At 32.9% G+C, this 21,764-nt stretch overlaps 1 protein-coding gene across 1 annotated transcript in view; it reads left to right on the forward strand.

Moving 5' to 3' along the window:
* LOC129222133 (uncharacterized) overlaps nt 1–21,764 on the forward strand; it is a 150,399-nt gene that overhangs the window by 126,065 nt on the left and 2,570 nt on the right. Inside the window, exon 4 of the mRNA XM_054856584.1 lies at nt 3,694–3,829. Coding sequence (XP_054712559.1) covers nt 3,694–3,829 — 136 coding nt within the window. The remainder of the gene's footprint in view (nt 1–3,693; nt 3,830–21,764) is intronic.

Genomic DNA, 21,764 nt, shown 5'->3' on the forward strand with positions numbered 1-21,764 from the left:
TATTTTTAACTTTTTACTTCCTTTTACAAAAAAAGGAAGTATTGTATTCGCGAAAGAATTTCCACTCAAAAATCGACCTTAATTTCCATTTTGCTCACCCCCGAATGAATGTTGAGTTTTTTTTTCGACTCCACCACACGTGGATCAGTCCTAAGAACGTATAGACAAGCGAAATATCCTTTTTGACGATTCGCGAGTTAGTTACAACGAGTTTTCTCGTGACATCTGTATGTACGTATGTGCGTATGTATGTCGCATAACTCAAGAACGGTATGTTCTAGAATATTGAAATTTGGTACGTAGACTCCTAGTGGGATCTAGTTGTGCACCTTCCCTTTTAGTTGCATTCGGGTGTTTCTAAGGGGGTCTTTTGCCCCTTTTTGGGGGAAATTATTGTTAATTTCGATGTAAACTCAAGTGGTGTTACACTTTGGCGGACACTTGGCGATATATCGCCAGTCTTTTGGTCGCCAAGTTTTGTCGGCAACTTGGCGACAAATTTGGCATATTTCTTCTTCTTTTTTTTATAATCTGGTTTCAATTTGACCACTGTTGGTGATATTTAGAGAGTAAACTATTGAATCACATTAAAATTACCAATAATGGGAAAATGACATTAAATTGGAATAAAAGGAAGCCATGTGAGGTACACATCAGCTCGTTTCTTTACAACGTAGTAAAAAATGTTTTACTTTTTCATCAACCCGTAACACTACAACATAGCAATAAGCAGACTTTTAGAGGGTTCATTAGCTAGTAAATAAAAAACTATTAACAAAAAATATAAACTATTTTACAAAATTTTAGTTGAATCTTTATGGTTCAGTAACTATTGAAATAACTGAGAAATTTTCGTATTGAATTATTAAGTAAACACAAATCTAAGTAATTTTCGTTTATTATCAGAGCAGAAAAGAAACATTCACTCCATGTTTTCAGAAGTCAAATGTTTTTGGTTCAGAAAAAGAAATATATATTCACGTTTACTTACGTTTTATTGATAAAGCGAGTTGCATGTTCAGATTTTTCAATCCCCAGAAAGAAAAGAAATAGTAACTAACTCAAGCCTTTCATTACATAAATAAGAGTGCCTGAAGAGCATCCATTAATTTAACAGCTTTTAGTGAAGTCACCTACTTAATCATTCGCTCTTTCTTTCAGAGTGAAAAGTGGGAATGTTGACATCAATTACTATGAGTGGTACTAGACTGTCAATAAACACAAAGTAAAGCGTAAACGTAAAAAATCGGTTGTTTCCAGATCATAAAAATAGAAATAAATGAATGAATACAATGCTGATGCAAAAGAACTTTGCTGTTGAAAGCAAGCCGTTTTTTTCTCATTCTAAGATATTTATTTTTACCAGTTTGTGAACGTTAACGAAACTTAAAGCAAATTAAATGAACAAAAAAAAAAAAATTAAGACATGGGGAATGATAAAATGAACATTGATGAACAAAATCAGAAATTCTCTCATGCATATAAATCGTGGTCATAAGGCACCTCCTTTTCAACGTAGAAACTGCCCCTCCCCCCGTTAGGTGTATTTTATTCGTTTTATTTTTGCTCACTACCCGCACTGAGAAAGCTATAATTAATGGATGATTCCAACGATTTCCATGTGTGGGAAAAAGTGAGCTAAACTATTACTGAAATTTTCTCTTTATATTAAAAAAAAGTAAGGTCAAAGCAATTCTGAAAGGAAGTCTGTGGTGGGCCTGTGTCCAGGAGACCCGATAGCACCTACAGCCTTGAATGTTTGTACAAAATTACTTCGAGCCCGGGTAGTTTGCACCTGGGGTTTTGTTTTGTTAATTTCGAATTAGTTTTTTTTTTTTGTAGTTAACTTTTTCAGCTCAAATTTCGCGTAAATTGCCTATTGAAGGATGAAAATTACTTACACATATTAATATTACATATCGTTGGAAAGGGTGCAATTTTCCGCGTTCTACGCGTTTTGGTTCAACGCTCAAACTTAATTACGGCGGGAGTTATTTGCGTTTATAGCTCAAATGTTTTTAGGTTTAGCTGAAATTTAGGTACTACTTTCTTCATTAAATCTCTCGGTAAAAATTGAAGGAATTGACCCACAGTTTTCTTTTTGACTCCACTGAAAGGAGTGGCTTTATTTGCTCCAGATCTTACTCGACCTATGGTCGAAAAACTAAGTTTCTATCTCCAAAGAAAAAATAAGTTACAAGCCATTTTAATCAAGTTCGAAAAACCTCATTTCCATTCAAATTATTGATGTTTTATTTGGCGTTGCCATAGTTACGTCTTTAGATTCGTTCGTTTCTTCATTCTTATTCACAAATTTTAAGGGTTTCGATTTTGTAGGAAAATCGTAGGCTCAACTTAATTCAAGCCCCGAGCTAAAGAGCGAAACTTATTACTAGAGACTGCGAATATGAAAGCGACTTTTCAAACATACAAAACTGCTGTTTTGCAATGATCAGGAGTCTCTTAGCCCTCTGCGAGTTGGTAAAAGTTTTTTTGAAACCCGGGGAAGGGGTGCTTTTTGTTCCAAACGGAACTCATAATGTGTTTTTATATTTGTGTTTTTTATAATTGACGATTTAAATCTTTCGAATCAAATAAGATTGTAAAGCAATCTTCAGAGGTTGGTGAGTACTAGCGAGCAGGTGACGGAGCTCCCTAGTCATGTAATTAAAAATTACTTAGTGCCGAAAGTTAAAAATTTTCTGAACTTGTGCAAGTTACTTGTGTCATTTCTTTAGGATTTTTTCGTTTCGGTATTCGTTTTATATAATTGTTACTTTTTACCCGAAGTTTCTGTGTAACATGCAGAGTACACATTTGTACATGAGTTTTGACTTCTTAGTTTTAGAAAAATATCCTTGAATTTACTGTTGTAATTAGAGATATACTTTGCCTTCCTGCTATTGTTTTAGTAATAGCTTCAACGGGAGATAAATGTAGGGCTAATCCACAGAAAATTAGACATTTAGTTTGCACGTGACAGCTTTACAATTTTTTTCAATAGTTGTATTTGAAATGTGCAGTAAACTTTTTACTAAAAATTCACGTATTTATGCGTGATTTTTTAGGCGAAAAAATGTTTATTACACGTTTTGAAACGAAACATAGACCTGTCACATGCAGTAAAAAATATCTTCTTTTCCGTGGAATAGTCCATAAACATATTCCAACGTCGGCAAAAACTCCTTAGAGATACTAATATTGATCATTTATTACTGAACAAACACGACTCAAATATTTATGTTGCAAACACTCATTCATGATAATCTGTACATCTACAAGAGGAAAATAACTTTTACTAAGCTTTAGAAAGCTTTATTTCCAATGAGAATATTAAAAAAACTACAGGTTATCTTTTATGCTTGTAATGCGCAATAAGAAAATGAAATTCATCATTGGTAGTAACGAACTATTAATAGTTGTATCGTAATATTGTAAATCCTAAATCATTTTCCCCTCTAAATTCTATTTCTAAAGGGCAACAATGGAATTAGATCACACTTTTGAAAACTCAAGGTAAAATTAGGAAACACTGTTTAGTCTTCAGAAGGACAAATTATATTTCATCATAATCTCTTGTTTTTTTTTCATAAAGTGTGTTATCTTCAGTAGTTTTTTTTTAGTAAAAATGTTATTTTAGTTTTCTGTGTGCTGAATTTACATTTTATGTTCTTTCAATATTTTACGTTTCAGAATACTTGGTTCACGCTGGTTGCTATAGGAACCTCAGTGCAGATTACAGAAAATGCGCAGACGATTATTTACACCAACAAGAATCTACAAAAAAGTCAGATCTCTCAGTCAAAGAAAGACTACGGAAATCCTGCTGGTGAGTGAAATTTAACAGAACAATCATTTTACAGGTGTCGCGACAGTACAATTATCTGTATTAATGTACTAGTTAATAAATTCATTAACTATTTCTAAGTTAAATTATTGTCAATGATAACACTTCAGTGATTTTAACTGACTCAAAAATGTCGAAAAATATTTAAAAAGTTATAGTTCGTCCAATAATTTAGGACTTAAGTAATGTTTTTATGAATTAATACTATAGTACAGCTCTTTCTTTAAACAAAAAAAAATCTTTCTAAGTAAAAAAAACACAATAACAAGTTTTTTTTTAAATCTCTTTTCCATCTGGGGCATTCTATTAACTTTTTCTAAATGGAAATGTTTTTTTTTTTAATTTACTGCCAATACCGAAATAAATATATTTTCACTTAGTTCCGACAACAGAAAACGCACGGTTCAGTAATGCTTCCAAAACCGGAAATTTTAATACCAAATGTAAGTACATTTAAATCCCCTCTTTCAGAAATTAATGAGTAATTGTAAGGACTTAAAAATTTTTATCAATAGAATTAATTAATTTCAAAAATGGATTTGCACAAACAGTAAACAATCGATATTTCAGACATTATTTACTTTCTTCATTTTATCGATAAAATTAGACATTTCTTTGAGCAAGTAAGGCTTGAAAAAATTAGTTATTTTAATCTATAATTATATTTTCGTTTTTTTTTAGCTGAAAGATTTTTCTAAGAGATTATTATTTCAAGGAAAAATTTTCGCGGCAATAATTTTATTTTCTGAAATAATATACAGTACGGAGATCTTAATTAACAGGGTTAAATTTTAAATTATTACTTTATTTTTATCGGTTTTACGATAAACCCGATACGACCCCACCTTTAGAGGTTGACTGACATTTATCCTCCCCCCTCCGAAATTATAAGCTGACGGTTATGAGCATCGATATTACTGATCATAGGAAAGTCTAATTTTTACTTAAAATCAAATGCAACAATACAGTTTTATTCAGTTACTCGTTACGTGAAAAAAAAAGAAGAAATTTTGCCTTTTGTACCCCCCCCCCCCGAAAAACAAACACAGTTGTTACTTAGAAAGAAAATTTTTAACTAAGATCATTGGCGTACTTTGCAAGAATTAGTTTATTTTATACTAATTCATTTTTCTAAACTGGGATTTGGAAGACCTGAAAGCAGTGACAGTTGTTTGATTCTTTACCTGAACTCCCAATAACAATGTTCGTAAACTTTTTGGAATTCATTATTTACTAGTTTTTTTATTATCCTTTTCGTTTTAATCCTCATCGTCCCCCAACCGGCCACCACGACTTCATCGCCCTTCCGAGGAGTAAAACCACACTTAAGTGGGCGATTGCCCCCAGGTTGCGAACTTCTGCTATATCATCTACAGCTAGCTTTGAAATTTGGTATAAAATTACTAAGAATTCGGGGGGGGGGGGTTGTAAATACAAGAAAAAAAATCTTTAATTTTTTTTCTTTTCAAATTTATTTTGCGGGGGAAAAAACGACAAAAAAGTTACCTATTTTTCAAACAAAAAATTAATAAATAAATAAATTAATTTTGTGTGATGCATTTCTAAAAGAAAGAGTTGTTATTCTGTGTAAGTTGCTATCTACGTAAAGTTTTATTATTTTTTAGAATCAAATAATTCATGTCATAGCAAAAAGTGTCATATGTGAACTACTTTCTATTCATCTGTAAAGTGCTGTCAGTTCTACAATTGTGTGTTGACAATTCACTGTTATTATGATATTTTCCGTACAATCACTCATAGCACCACTCTGGAATTGAACTAGAAGCTGAAGCCGACACCTTTTTCTAAGATATTCTTAACTTAGTTATTAGGATGTGTCAACTTATGTAAATGAATTTTAACATAGCGATTGGTATGGATCTAATAATGTAGCATACCAATGCGTTTGCTTTTCTCGTAAAGTCTCAGCACACCTGCATATTCTTTGTTTATGCTATCGATGTATCTTTCCAATTATCTTCTGCAGAAAAGATAAGAATATCAATTTCCTTATAAGTTAGCTATAGTCTATCTTGTAATCCGTGACTTTTTTAAGCTTAAATTTTGAAAATAAAAACTTCAAAAACCGGTTTCAAAATTATAGGGAAAACACTTTTTCTCTATCTCTCGCGCTCGTACGCGCAGACACATATATGCATTATAAAAAAAAAAAAACTATACACTTTATAACAATTCGGCACTTACGTGCTGTAATTTAATATGTTCATTACGTAAAATATGTTCAACACTTTAGAGCAGCGGTTCCCAACCTTTTTTCCTCTGCGAACCCCTTCCAAAATTCTAAAGAAGTTTGCGCACCCATTATATAGTAAGTGAGAGGTAACTAGCAAAAAGGAAACGAACACATACAATAAAAATTTGGGAGAATGTTTTGTTGGATGTTGCTCTATAGTTAATAACAAGAACGAAAAGATAATTGTAAAATATAAGAGTAAAACATTGCTGTGAACTAAAATGATAGCTAGAAAATGAATGCCAAACAAATTCTGCAAATAATTCACTCTGTCACTATTCTTTGTTAACTTCAGTCAACTTTAAAAATACTCTTAAAATGAGATAGTTCTAAAGCAAAGAAGCTCAAAGTTTGGCTCAAATATATAACAGTTTCAGTCTTACATTACATTCAGCAATGAATTTGCTTCTATACTTATCTTTGTGTATTTCAAAAATTCGTTTTCACATTGACAAGTTGTCGAAAAGGGTAATAAAGTTTGAAACGTATTTTTCTGACACAATAGTACTTTTGTCTGCAACACTGAATCGGATGTCAATTTAAGAATGATCTTTAAAATACCTTTTAAGGAATTGTATCAGATTAACTAATTTTTTTTTTCTGTCAGTGAAATTATAAAGTCTATAAGTTCATGGCTTCTTGTAAAGGACTACGAGTCTAGTTACTTGATAATGATATACTTTGCGTATTTTGATCTTTAAAAGCGGAAGAAATTTTCTTGTCCGTATGCTATAAGTGTGGAATAAAATGCCCCTTTATTAATTAGTTTTTTTTATTTTTTGAAAACTAGTAGAAATACTTATACGAAACTATAATTATTACTTAAAAGGTAATTTTTACCAACAAAAAATATTTTTAAGCTCACGTATTGAAAGAAAATATTTCTGCTCAAATTCCATGAATTCCTTCCCTGCATACAGCGCAAATGAAGTTGAATGATTTAATACCGTTGATTAGTAACTGAGCTCCTCGTGCTGTCGCAAACTTTACTTAGGAAATGTTTTTTTCCCGTTAAATGTGGTTTTTTGTGTTCCTAACATTTATTTCTCTTTTTCGACAATAAAGCTCGTAAATTAAAGTCTATCCTAGTAATATGAAAAGTATAGCAAAAAATTGCAACGCGTTTGCACTCCTACGCCTTTTCGCCACACCACAAGCAATGCGCGATACCTCTCTGTATCACTCAAATGGTAAAGAAATTAGCATTTAAAATGAACTAAAGATTTTACAAATGTTCACATATGCTCTATATGATGTTCCATCAAGTTTAATAGAATTTTTCGAAAAAAACTTTGGAAAAACCAACGCATTTATATATTTTCAACTGAACACATTGTACTCAAGAGTGAACTTTTTTGCCACGGTTTCAACTCTATCACACTCAATGAAAAAGCAAAATTCCTTGCCTTGTAATGACAGACATAATTCTTTAAATGTGGGAAATATGTCAGCAAGTTTACCAACATTTTCTTCCCAAGAGTATCGAATGTGCAAGGACGAATGAATAAATGAAAAATAAAAGAAATCGACTTGAACGTAAGACTTCATCTCAAACGAGCAGGTTTAAATTCCGCTATTGCAATATTATTTTCGCGAACCCTCTTAATACTTCTTGTAAACCCCCATAGATACGCAAACCACTAGCTGGAAACACAAAAAATGTACACAAAAATATATAAATAAACAAATGATGAAAAAGATGAATGAATTAGGTAAGTAAATACTGCAAAATATTTCCTTTTTTTTTGAATTTTCATTTAAAATATCGAGTAGTACCAAAGTTATCCATATAGATATATATAATTATTAACAGATAACGTAAATATTGTTATCAACGTAAACGAATGTGTTACGTATGATTTTTCAAAATCAGACTAAACATTTCGAAATACTCAAACCATTGCAACTTTATCAATTATTAAAAATCTGCATTGAACGCAAACACCATGGAAGCAGGTTTTTTAACCAATATGAAACAGTTTGTATGCTGACGAAGAGACGGTTTTTTTAAACTTGTTTTTCCAAAAAAAAAAAAAAAAAACAAACATCGATCTCTAGAAGGCGCTTAATCCGATAGGTGGATTTTTCACAGCTTCTCTGATTTGGCATGCAAACGATATAAATATAGCATATGGACCCGTTCGAAGCATTCGCCCTCGACAATAGAATCAAAAATCCGTTATTTAATGTTTTTTTATTAAATAACGGCAAAAGTGAGACCTGTTTTTGTTATTTTTTTATGATAGTGGCGAGAAAATCATTAAAATGTTTTAATTTTCAAGCAACAGAAGAAAAAAAATCGATTCCTACTTTTTGTTAAAATAATTTTTAAATCTTACACTACTTTTTGCCATGTTAAAATAATTGATTTGTTTCCTGATTTTAACAGCAATAGAACTAAAGCTTAGAATCTTGCAATGAGTTTATATTTTATATTCAAAGAAATATTTGTATCGAAATCCTGCTGAAGAATCAATTAAAACAGTATTTTTTGGTCTTTTGGGCAGAAAAGTTCGGGGTCACGATCTTCGCATTTTTATCACGACGCTCTCGCCAACTGAGCCGACATGTCTTCATTTTGTAATGTTATGAATATAAGCAATGCGTAAAAAAGCAGAATAAATCGGGGTTTTTCTTTTTTTTTTTTTGGCAAAACAACCAAAATTTAAATTTGTATTGCATAAAATATTGAGGGAATTATGGTGTTTTCACAAGAAAACATCTTTATGAAATGAGGCAGTGAGAAGCAAAGGAACGTAAGTGCCAAAACCAAAAATTTTGAGATAACCTGTACAAATAATAAGAGAATCTCTCCTCTACGTTGACACAAGGGATAGTACTAGTAACCCTGGTAGGTTCTGCTATACAGCATAATTTAGAAAAAAAATAATGAAATCCTACCTAGTATCTGAACTTCAATTGCGTTTTACTTAAAACTTTAAAAAGTCCACTTACAGCCCTTTGCTTCTCACTGCCACAATTAAAATATGTAATAATAATACTGATGTCTTGTGTCCTGATTTCAACAACAGCAGAATTGTAGCTCAGAAGCCTGCACTGACTTTTTGATTACATATTGATGAAAATTTGGATCAGAATTCTGCTGAAGAAAATAAGTCATCAAACCGATATTTTTCGGGCTATGGGGATTCAAACTCACGAACTTCGCATTTTAAGCACGACGCGCCATCTAACCTACCCAATGAGTCTCTGTTGAAGCAATGCGTGATGAGAAATACAATAAATCGGTATCTTCGAAAAAAAAAAATCTCCATCAGAAAGTGGATTGTGTCTTTACTTTTTCGCCAAAAGGGGTTAAAAAAATATTTAAAATGAGGTCTTACTTATGAAGTTTGATAAAGTATTCATGAACTTATGGAATTATCACAAAAAACACCTTTGTAAAATAGTACACATGTTTTCAGTATTGTAAATCTCGTATATTGGACATGATCCGGAAAATGTTCATGCAAGTTTTAAACATAAAATCTAAATTCGGACTGCTTCATACATAGGCACAAAATTTAATATATGAGTTGAAAACGAATACGCTATTTAGGAGAATGACCAGTTACTACAGGAAAGTCTAAAAAGCGTTGATTAGCTAACTACCATGACTTCCGCGATTGAAATATACTATTATATGCTAAATTTCAACGGCGTAAATTTCGAAAACGAGAAAGCTGGGAAAAATTGTGGGATTCAGCACCCTCGATATAAATAATAGCCATGTTTCGCATTTTTTCTGGAAAAACAAGATTGTGCCGCCCCCTCGTAAGGAAATATTTCTTTACATTTAAACTCAAACAATTTTATATAAAAAAAATAATCTTATGGACTCCTTTGATTATAATTATATTTTATCTGTTTTTAAAAAATATTTATTAATGTCATCGGACTATGGATGCGTGAACAGATTGATTGCTATAGGTTAAATATAAATTCAAATAATTACCTAAAAAAATGCTGTTAAGTGACTTAAAGGCTGAAAATGGCTTAAATACGTATTACGTTTTAAAAAAAGTTTTTGCACCGAACAAAAAGACCACAAAATCGCACTTCCTATCAATTGTGTGTTTTCAGAGATATTTCTTTCAGAACAATACACAGTTTTTTTTTTCTTTTTTTTTTTCACTTTGCGCAAAGATTAAAGGGTATTTGGGATCAAAGACAATCTCAGCAGGAGCTTTTGCAAAATATTTTTTAAATCTACGGCTGTGCTAATGAAGCGACAACTTTTGTATATCATCAAAGAAGAAATAAAAAGGACTTTTCTTTGAAATCGGATTTAGGTCTTGTGTGTATGAGTGTGGTGCTTTTTCCCCCCTCGTCGCTGCATTGCAATTCCCGCCGGAGGAAAAAAACAAGAAAAAAAGCGAAGTGTAATTTGGAATGTCGAAAGCCCTTGGAGACTAACCAGTTTAGTTTATTGATTATTCAGCTTCTTTAGCTTGGTATTTTTTGTTTTGCTCGTAAAAATTAAATCTGATAAATCTTCTAATAGCCCAGTAAAATTAGCATTTTACTTGGAAAAAATTAAAACCCAAGGGTTTTCTTCACAAAAAGCTTTGTTACGTCTTCCTCAACGACATCTCAAAAGTCCCCGACTTTTGCTGTAAGCTTCCCCCCTTTTTTTTGGGGGGGGGGGGGCGAGGGTTGGGAATTTCAACTTAGCTATCTAGGAAAGTGAGGTATCATTTGTAGTGTATTTTTTTACGCTGAGTCGAATAAAACCATAACCAAATCAATATTACTAATATTTAAAGATATTTAAAGTTTTTTTTGAAAAAAAAAGACATTTATTTAAAAACAGATTAGGAAAAAACTTATTTAATTGTTATTGTCGAATTTTTCTTTAAAAAAATCAATAGCTTAGATTTTTTTTTTCACTCAAAGGTTTGTTCTGTCTTTTTAAATGATAGCTTAAAAAATACTAGTTTTTTGTTGCAGTCGTCCCTCTTTTCTTCAGGGGGGGGGGAGGATTTGAAGTTAAGTATATAAGAAAGTGGCACAAAATCGTTTAAAATGGATTTTCTTATGCTACATCGAATAAAACTACAACCTAGTACATAGTTCAAACATTATATTGTTTAAAACGATCAAATTTTGAAATATATTATGAACAACATGTATCATTGCAAATGTAAACTATTATTGAAATAAGAAAAGTATTAAAATTGTACATTACGAAAAAATCACTATGACTTTGAAAAAAACATCTTAAATTCAAAATGAATTGCGCAGCGAATGGATTTTTAATTAGAAAATGTAACTATGCACCTTTACGTTTGTTGCTAATCATAGAAAGAATGTTCAATATCTTGCAGACCCGTGTCGTCGTTTAGTTCTGTCCCAGGTATACGATCTTCAGAGAGATTTTGATTATGAGAATTTCATACATTCTGCCCATGGCTGTGTCATTATATGTTGGTATAATAGTCACTTGCGGGATGATTTATGAATGGTAGAAACATAACGCGTGATTTATAAAATTGTTCATGTTGGGTTAACAACTCCATAAATCCATTCCACCCAGGAATTCGCTGTAGTTCCTTATGTTTGGCGTAAATCCACAAAACATCTGAATTTCGTAAACTGGAGATAGTTTTCAGGTAACAATCAAAGTTTTCCACAGTAATTTCTTTGAACCCATGGACACCATGAGTTTCATAAACTTTGATTGGTATCTGTATTTTTTGCTAGCTCCGAAATCCTTGGCATCACTTTTAGCATTGGTAAATTTATTTGAGAGTTCCCGATTTTTTCATAGGAACAGAAAACTTTGATGATTTCCATTGAATAAAATGTATTCAATCCATCGATTGTTTCTACATTATGATCTGCATTGTCCCCAACGCATTGAATAAAACTACCTTCGTCCGGAGGAGAAATGGTCGACTCGTGATAAAGTACATTGGATACTTGATATAATAATGCTTCTTTATAGGAGGCACAGAACCCCAAGTGTGATAAAATGTCTATTAGACGTCTGGAAGCAAAATATCTATGCAAGTGAACGAATACTCTTAGGAGTAAAGGCGAGATGAATGACTGAGGACGAACTGCAGACATGATGGAACGGCAGATAGCAGTGCACTTCTTTTTTTAAAGACTTGATTGTGCCTTTCCTATTTTTCAGGATGGTTTGTTTCATCAATTAAAAAGATCAAAGACTTTGGAAGAGCGACATCAGAAAATGATTCAGTACTGAGAGGATAAGTAGCCACGTCACATACAGCCTTGGCGTTCATTTTGACGAATAATCTCCGCTGCTTTTTTTACGACTCTTAATCGTTCCTTTTCTGGATCAGATTCTCTACCTTCGTTACATGATTTGGTACATAAGTTGTATCTCTAAAACAGAATGATTGTTGGCCCTGTCTCTTTGTTGGTAATCACAAGCTTGTCACCATACTGTTCAGCTGGTTTAGGCTTCTTTGTTTTTGGATGAGGCTTAGCTAGATTTAATTAATCGATTACCTCACTCAGCTCAGAAATGGTGAATTGACAGTCATCAATATTTTTAATGTATGATATAAATTTTTTCCACTGCATCATTTATACCTTTGTCGATAGGGCGACCTAATGCTGCACCTGCTGCAATCAAATCAATTGCATTAATAATGCGTTTCTTTACAGTTTTGGCCCATTCATCATTCCTTGTTTAGATAATGTTCACAACTGTATCTTTAAATTCAAGCGAAGCAACTAATTTTATTTGCTTTCTAAATGTTTGGCTCTTCTTCTCTTTTTCCAGTACAGCTATGTCACCACACAAGAAACAACGTTTTTAAAAATAAAACTGTTCTGATTTTTTTTTTGTTTTTATAGGAGAAACTGACGAAGAAGCCTCCAACACATCCCTTTTTTAGCCTACTTTCCCAGTAAAAGTCAGAGAAAGAAGAAAAAAGCATGAAATAAGGCTTAATGCATCTTGAAAATATTACAAAAAAAAAAAAGTCAAAAATAAAAAAATAAATAAACATCGAAAAATTAAAAATTGGAAAGTAGGATATTGAGAGGGGGGGGGGGAATGTCTGTCGGTCCGTCTGTCTGTCTGTCCTCCCCCCCCAATAACTTTTGAGTGAATAGTCCGATTCGAACACATATTTTTTTGTTCGAAAGATCTTGGCGAGGACATCTCATTCCTATATTTCACTTTTTGATTTTAACTATTTTTTGTTTAATTTTGAACAGTTAAAAAAACTTAACATTAGCGCTCTCGGGGAAATTCAAGGCAATTCCAAACTGTGAGGTGAATTTGCTTCTAACAAACTTTGTAGGAAAAAACTTTTGATGAAAAACTTGTATATGAAATATCTTTTTGATTTGAACAATTTTCTGCTCAACTTTGAACAGTTCGAATCCCTGAACATTAGCGCCTACGGGGGAAATGAAAGTTAATGTAGATTCCGTACTACAAGGGTGCCTACAAGGGGGGATTATGGCGCAAGTTGCGCCATCAAAATTTTTGGGGGGGGGATTTTTTTTCCAGAATTTTTTTTTTCTTTAGAACATGAAATTTTTGAATTTTGGAAATGAAAAATATTTAAACTTATTCAACAAGAAATAGATGCATTAAATATACTTTTTTCACGTACTCTTCAGGGCCGTCGCCAAGAGGGGGGGGGGGGGAGTGCTACAGTTTTCAGAAGTGGGACCGCCAATTTCATTTTAGCGATGAAAACGAACGAAGAGAAAGGGAAACTCTTCGTTGTTTTAAAAAATTAAAATAGCAATTATAAATGAACAATTGAAACAATAGTAACACAAAGCATTTTTTCTGTAAAATTTGAATAGAAAATGTAATCTTAAAATACAATTTGGGAACATCCATGATTCTCTTTTATTAAGAGTCGCGGAAATGTCGCTTCAAATATTTTTATTGACCAAAAAGAAGTATTCAGTACAGTACACTCTTCACTAGGCTGCAGAATGGGAATATCTGCCTAATCGGAAACTATGGGCTCGGCTGAAATTAAAGTATTGTGCATAGAGTAAAATTAGCATAATGGGAGGGAGGAAAGGCGACAAAACTAACATGGTGCACGCCTTGTCTCTCGGCGGCCCTGATTATACAAAACTATGCTTCATGGTTCTTCAGTTGGAAAAAAAAACATAACTAGAACAGCTTCATTAGAACAGCCCATAGGATAGGGTTCGCCGAAACATTCCCATATGTTTTTTTTTTTTTTTTTTAGATGAAAAATATTGTCCTGAAAATCATTGCTAAGTGGAGAAAAATGTATGGATCGCCGAAATAAATTTGAAATAGAGAGGAAAAAAAAAACAGTTAAATGCAAAGAGAGATTCAAAGTATTGTAATGAATACTCACACCAAAAGTTCTAAATTTTTGAATGTAAAAATCGTAAGTAAATTATGGAAAATCCAAGCAAATAATCGTGTTTGGCAAAGGAAAATTTAAAGAAAATATTACCACAATATGTTTATCAGTAATTAAAGTTGACAATGAAGATAGGAGGGACGTAGCCAAACTGAAAGGATGAGTGGGGAACTCCAAACCCTTTTTTTACGTTCCCAAAGCTGACCTGGAAGTGAGTTTTTAAAATTCAGGTTTTGAAAAAAACCCGGAAAAATGTTCTCAAACCCCATCTTTTAGCCTAACGTCATTAAAGATGGCCTACACCTGAGTATTTAGGACTGAAATATCGAAAAACCATGAGAGTGCTCCCAACGTAATCTCCGAGAAACGCCCTCTCAATTAATCGTTCATCCTCATTCAAGGTCGAATAAATTTCGTCTTTTGGACTTTAATTAAAAAAAAAACTCCCTGAGTTGTACCGAAACTGTCGTCCTCCAAATATTACCGAAGATCCTCAAAAATTTCATTGTTAAGGCTTCAATTTAGAAAAATTTTCGGGGGAGAGATCTCCAAAATCTTCTACCCCTCTAACAGTATTAATAAATCGTCTACGATTGTTTTAATTGAATTTCAATTTTGCAAATTTTCCAGGGGAAGACTCCGAATCTCTCCACCCATTAACATTAACAAAAATCTTCTAAAGCTGCGGTTTCTACGGATCGAAATTTTTTTCGAGAGAATGCCTCTCTCTCTCTCTCGCCAACATCATCGCAAAATGTCTTAAATTTCGCTTTTAGTGCTTCAATTACGAAACATTTCTGGTCGCGAGTCCCTTCAAAACTCCCCCCCCCCCCTTTCATCGAAGGTTTGCTTAAATTACGTTTTCGGAGCTTTGATTTCAAGAAACTGGCAGTGCACTAAATTTTAACAAAAAAAGTCTACAATCGCGCTTTTAAGATTTTAAATTTAAAAAAAAATTCGATGGGGGCGCATTTTTTATCCCCTTACTATCACCATAGATCGTGGTAAAACTGCATTTTTCGATCTACAATTTTCAAATTTTTCACGGGGGGAGAGCCCCCGGACCCCCCTTTACGTGTCACAATCAGAAATAATTCACAATTGGATATGCATGCTTCAAGTTTGCAATTCGAAAAATTATAGAACGACGACCCCGAGTCTCTTCCTCCCTTAACATCACCATAGATCGTCTAAAACTGTTTTTCAAATAAAAGTCTTGAAAATTTCCGAGGGAGAGCCCCTGCACCCCCTCTTCTGGACATAATTAAATACAACGTACGATTGTGTTGGGAACTTAAATTTGGAAAAATTATCGGGAGAGGCTATCCTGGAACTCCTCTCCCCTTCCTCCCAAACTTAAAATATAGTTTAAAACTGCGTTTTTATGTCTTCAAATTGCTAAATAATGCAAGAAAGTAGCCCTCTGACACCCCCTAATTCTGATTGAATATTATCCTTAAGATTATTTATATTGCTAGTACTAAGGTCTAGTAATATGACTATCCATGGTAAACCAGAAGTCAAATCTTTTCTCTCTCTCTGCACATTCGAACAATCGTTTGAAAAAATTAAGGGGCCGCCAAAAGCGTACCCCCCCCCCCAGGTTTTTGAAATAGCGACAGCGCTTGTACTCTTTCCAAAATTTAATGACCGTGTCTCTTTTTCAATGAAAAGAGCATCACAGACGACATGGAATTGGTGCGAAGGCCTCGGTTGGTGTCCGTTTCAAAGCTGGATCAGAAGATTTGATTTCTTTTCAACATCTTATAAATTTTCTGGAAGTAGCACAATTCTGCATGATGAATACGTGTGACAGTGATGAGAGAGAGGGAGGTTAAAAATATTTTATTGTTTGTAATAATCCTGACCAGTATGCTCTAGTCTTTCATTGATTCATTTGCACCTTGACAATCGTTAAGAACTAGTTTTGAAGTTCCTCCAATCGACAATTAATATATTTTCTTCATTAACTAGCTTAAGCTTATGAAGAATTTTTCTCTCTCTCATTTCACTTTACTCCCATCTTCTCTACCATTTTTAAACTGATTGTTTCAATTTATCATTAGATGTTTTTTATTAAAACTTTCAGTGATGTTTGTTTTCGCTAATGGAAGTAGAACAGTCTGTTCTGAAGGTGTTAAAATTATTTTTCGTAAATCATATTTACTTTCTTCCAAATCTGATAGGTACAGAAGGATATTTGATTTGTTAAAATTCTCGAGTTCTGATTTTCGATGTGTGCAGAATAGCTGAATTTATTTTTGAGGATTTCCGAAAAATATGTCATGGTATGTGTGATCCATCTTTTTTTTTTTGGTTATGCGACTTCAATTTTGGAAAACTTCTATGAGAGCGCCCCCACTGTAACGCCAGAATGACACCCTCTTTATCATCAAGAGTCATCTAAAACTGCGTTTCTAGTAATGCAATTTTGAAAAATTTATAGGAGAGAGCCCCTGATTCCCCCCCCTCTTTCCTTAACACAATCAAAGACAAGCCTAGAATTGCGTTTTTGGAGTATCAATTTCAAAAAATTGCCGGGGGAATGGCACCGAAATTCACCTTCCACTAACATTATCAAGATATATAAAAACTGCGTTTCTAAAGCTACAAGTTCGAAAATTTAAGCGGAGCGCTCCTCTCCCTCCTCTCCACTCTTGTCAACATTATTAAAAAGTAGTCTTAAATTTGGTTTTTAGAGCTTTAATATCAAGAAAATTCCGGGAGTGTTTCCGAAAACCCTATTTCTTAACGTCACAAAAGGTGGCTACAATTGCGATTTTAGAACTTCAATTTCAGAAAACTGCTTGTCCCCCAACCATAGATAGCGTTTTTAAGACTTTAATTTTGAAAATTTACCAGGGGCGAGCCCTAGGATCTCTTCTTTTCTTAACATTACCACAGATAGTCTAAAACTGCGTTTTTAGAACTACAATTTTGAAAACGAAAGAAAGCCCTTCTTAACACAACGGTAGACTATTTATAATTAAGCTTTTAAAGTTTCAATATTGAAAAATCACCGGGAAGGGGCCACCAAACCTTTTATTCTCCTAACATCATCAGAGATCGTGTAAAACTGTGGTTTTAAAATTAGAATTTCGAAATTTTTCCGGGGAGAAACAATTGACAATAAATTTCCGTTTAACAGTTCTTTTTATATACATCTAGTAATGACTCCATCCCAAGCCAAAAAGTTGTCCCTGTAATTATTCATACGTTTGAAAAAAAAAAAAGGTGTAGCAAAATTCAGGGGTACCCAAAACTTGTTCACTCAAGGTCCTCGTTTTAAAATTAGGCAAAGCAAGGCGGGTCAACAATCCAACAACATTTCAGTTCAAATGGTATTTGTTAGCGCTACCTCCCCCTCCCCCCGTGAATTTGACTGGAAATTACACACTTTAAAAACTAGCGAAAACATTTTTGGGGGTTAATTTGCGCCATTGAACTTGGCGGTGATGGGCACCCCTGCCGTACTAGAAGACGGATTTACTTCAAACAAATTTCGTTGGAAAAAGCTCTTGACGACAAACTCCAAACTCCGACTCCATGAATTTAGGGGACCTGACTCCGAGTCCTATTCCCGACAATTAGTCGGACTCCGACTCCCCGACTTCGACTCTGACTTCGTAGCTTTGGCAAAAATTTAAACACGGAGGAAAAATGACTGACTCCGATTCTTGGATATTCGACTCCGACTCCTTTATCTCAAAATGATATTGACTCCGATTCTGAATCCTCAGCCATAGTTTTAACTGTGAAATAATTATTGTTAATGTGACTTGTTTTTATTTTCACTCTAAAGTTTTAATTATGTATTCAGTTTTCGGTGGATAAACTCGAAGTCATTTATGTTTCTACATAAAGATATGCGCAGACGAGTTTTTTTTTTTTTTTTTGATGATGAAAATTTTTTCTTTAAGTTGACATTTTATTGTTTTTATTTATTTTGGTAAGTGCATTAATCCATTTAAAAAACTATTTTTGGCGACAGGGGAAAAAGAAACTTTTTTTTGATATGATGCAAATATTTCAATGAGCTTATTAATTTTAATTATTATTTTTTCGTTTTGAAAGCGGTTGACGAACTTCTTTTTTAAATGGAAAAACGTGTATTATCTGCTTTGTTTAAAACGTGCTGCTATTTTATTTGTTCGTTTATTTGTTTATTTATTTTTTTCGCATCTAATTTTTTAGATGAGTGAGACATATTTTATTCCTAGAAATCAGCTTAAAATATTAAAAAATTATGTTTGAAGCAATTTTCAATTTTAGCTATTTTTGAAAATATTGATCAGGTACTAGAAAGTAGTATGGGTATTTGGGAAAGTAGGTTCGTTTAGTTCTAGACGGAACTTCTTGTTCTTTCAGATGCAGCAATACTTATGTTGCGAATGTTGTTCTTATCCTACAGTTCTCGTGAAGTATAATCGAAGCTCTGTGCTCAAATAATGAAATTTTTCCATCATTTCTCGCTTTACTGGCTGCTAATACTGTCTAACCCATGTTTAACAATCATCGTTTTTGAATTTACCAAAGGTGTTTCACAAATTACACATGAAACATCCATTTCCGACGAAAAAGAAATGTTTAAATGCGAGAAAACAAAGCAACTGACTGAAGAAAAAAAAGGGACGTAGAATAGAGTTGATGATACCGACTGGGGTACAGGCTGGTAACATCCCCTACTCCTCACGGTCATGCAATCGAGATCCATTTCTTTTACACTCTCACTGAAACATTACACATGCACATAATTCAATCCTCCGTAACGCAGTTGTTTCATTCTTCAGCTCTTCATCATCAACTTTTATTTGGGCTTCTCTCGGCCCTCCTCCACCCCCTCCCCTCTTTTGACACATAATACTAAGGGAAGAAAACCTATAAATTTGACTTGGGTGGGTAAGTAGACAGTTCAGTGACTTTCTTTTCTTAAATGCCACTTAAATTGCTCTGCGTTTAATGATGCTGGAAAAATATCTGAACAGTGAAGTATTTTGGCATTTCATGTACAAAATCATTTAAACTGTTAAAATACGTATTTTAAGAATTATTTTAATTCTTATCTTATTCTACTCGGCGAGAAAACATACGTTGGAAATGATACCTCACTTTCAGATAGCAAAATTGAAATCCCCCCTCAACCCCCCGAAAAAGGGGGGAAGCTTACAACAAAAAGTCGGGGACTTTTGAGATGCTGTTGAGGAAGACGTAAAAAAGCTTTTTGTGAAGAAAAACCTTCGTTTTTACCTTTTTACAAGTACGGCCCTTTTTTTAGCTAATTTTGCTAGACTATAACTTTTACTTGTAAATTTTTTATTTCTTTAGAAGAAAAACTGCTGTTGATTAAAAATTATCCTAAACTAGAACCAAAATGGGACGGTGTTATGCAAAAATGGGTCAACCCAACCAAGCAGTACTTTTGAGTAAATTGAGTTTAAAATTTAAAATCAATGCCCAGTTTCTCAGGAGTCGATGAGTATTTTGTATATTAGATGGCATAGTATTACATAATTAGGCTTAAATCTTTTTTACACCGAATAATATGTCAGTCTATCTACCAACAGTGTAAAAACCTCATTTTTTAGTTTTTGTGGGTTACCCTCATATTAACATAACACCATAGAAATAACAGGTAGGTAGACGTTTCTTTTACTATCTTAAAAGTCAACGCATTGTTTCAGTCATTTTTTTTTATTTGTTTCATAATTTTATGCACTATGAAAATTGATACTTTTGTTTCTAATGGGCAAAATGTTATTTAAAACTTGCTGAATTTAAAGCAAATTGCAATTTTAAAAAATAGTTGCTGTCAGTGACTGAAAACATAGTAGTATGTTTATTGCAAATTTAAGTGTCATATAATTTCAAAAATTGGGGAAATATTACAAAACTAAATATTTACGCACTTACTCATTCAGAATCACCAAATAATTATACAAAGGTATTTGGTAAAAAAAAGCTAATACTCATGAAAGAATCATACTAATTTGAAAAGCACAAAGAATCTTTTAAGAAGCTTGTGAGTGAGCCAAGAGATAGAATTCATGTCACGTTTGAGTTTTGAAACTAAAAAGAAAATTCGGACTGCTTCTGCGAAAATTTGATGTCGAAACCATTTAAATGTAATTTCTTGGAACGTAATTAACTCACTCTTTTCTTTGTCGCAAAAAAAATCCACAAGTGAATGCTGTTTTGCTTAAATAATTCGTCACAACTAATTTTATTATAATAGTAAAAACATTATCTTATTTCATAACACAGCTTAAAAAATACGCAACAAATGCAGTTTAATTTTATTAATTAGATAACATTTCTTGTGGTTTGTAAAGTTAACATTGCAAATTTCTTTCGTTTCCCTTTCTTTTTTAAACTTCCAGCATTTTTAATAGTTCTTTCTTAAGCTGTATCGAGTTTTTGATCTTACCACATAAAAACACAACGTCACAAATGAAAATTACCGTGCATTCTGAAATAAAAGATTTGTAATTTGCGTAAAAAAACATAGTTCTAAGCATCATGCCTTTAAAACGTTCTGGGACATGATGAAAAATATTGAAGTTTGCGGGAAGTAAATTAAAAGAAATAAAACGTAGTGAATAGTTATTTAAAACTACACCTAACTTCACTACATACTTAACACTTTAATTGAACAAATGTCATATTTTATTTTAAGGGGAAAACCAGTTTTGGAAGCAGAAATGTTAGTGTTTTTTGTGAAATTTTTTTAACAGGAAAGGAATAATCAGAATTTCAGTAAACTTGAAGGATATTTTATTCATCTTTTGAAGGAGACCTTGTAATTTTTGAAGCCATCTCCACCTGAATTAGTGGAGTTAGAAGCTGCTGTCCATGAGCGGTCGCCATCAGAGCTTGTTGCTGGTGGGCATTACCGAGACCAGTTTTTGTCTGTAACCATTAAAAGTTTTCTTTTTCGTAAACAACATATTTACCTAGAATATCAACCTAATTTTGATCTAAAAAGTTGAAAGTATGCACGTTTTTGAGCTGTTTGATTAATGTTACGTTTTTCTACCATTCTTTTCATACTTCTTGCATTAAAAAAATATTTTTATTAATAATATCATCAAGGAGTTAGGTTCATATAAAGTAAAATGGAACAAAGACTATTCGCACAAATTTTCAGAACTATTAGTCAGTAAATCCTTGAGCTAGAATGCCCACCAGTTGAAAAAAGTTGTCTCAAGAAAAACGCGTTTGAAAAAAAAAAGAAAAAATGCTGTGAACATTTTCGAAATTCCACAGTCACTTGAAGTGTTCATAGCATCGAAACTAATCGGAATTTTTCACTGACATTTTG

The sequence above is a fragment of the Uloborus diversus genome, chromosome 5, assembly GCF_026930045.1.
Source record: "Uloborus diversus isolate 005 chromosome 5, Udiv.v.3.1, whole genome shotgun sequence".
Taxonomy (NCBI): domain Eukaryota; kingdom Metazoa; phylum Arthropoda; class Arachnida; order Araneae; family Uloboridae; genus Uloborus; species Uloborus diversus.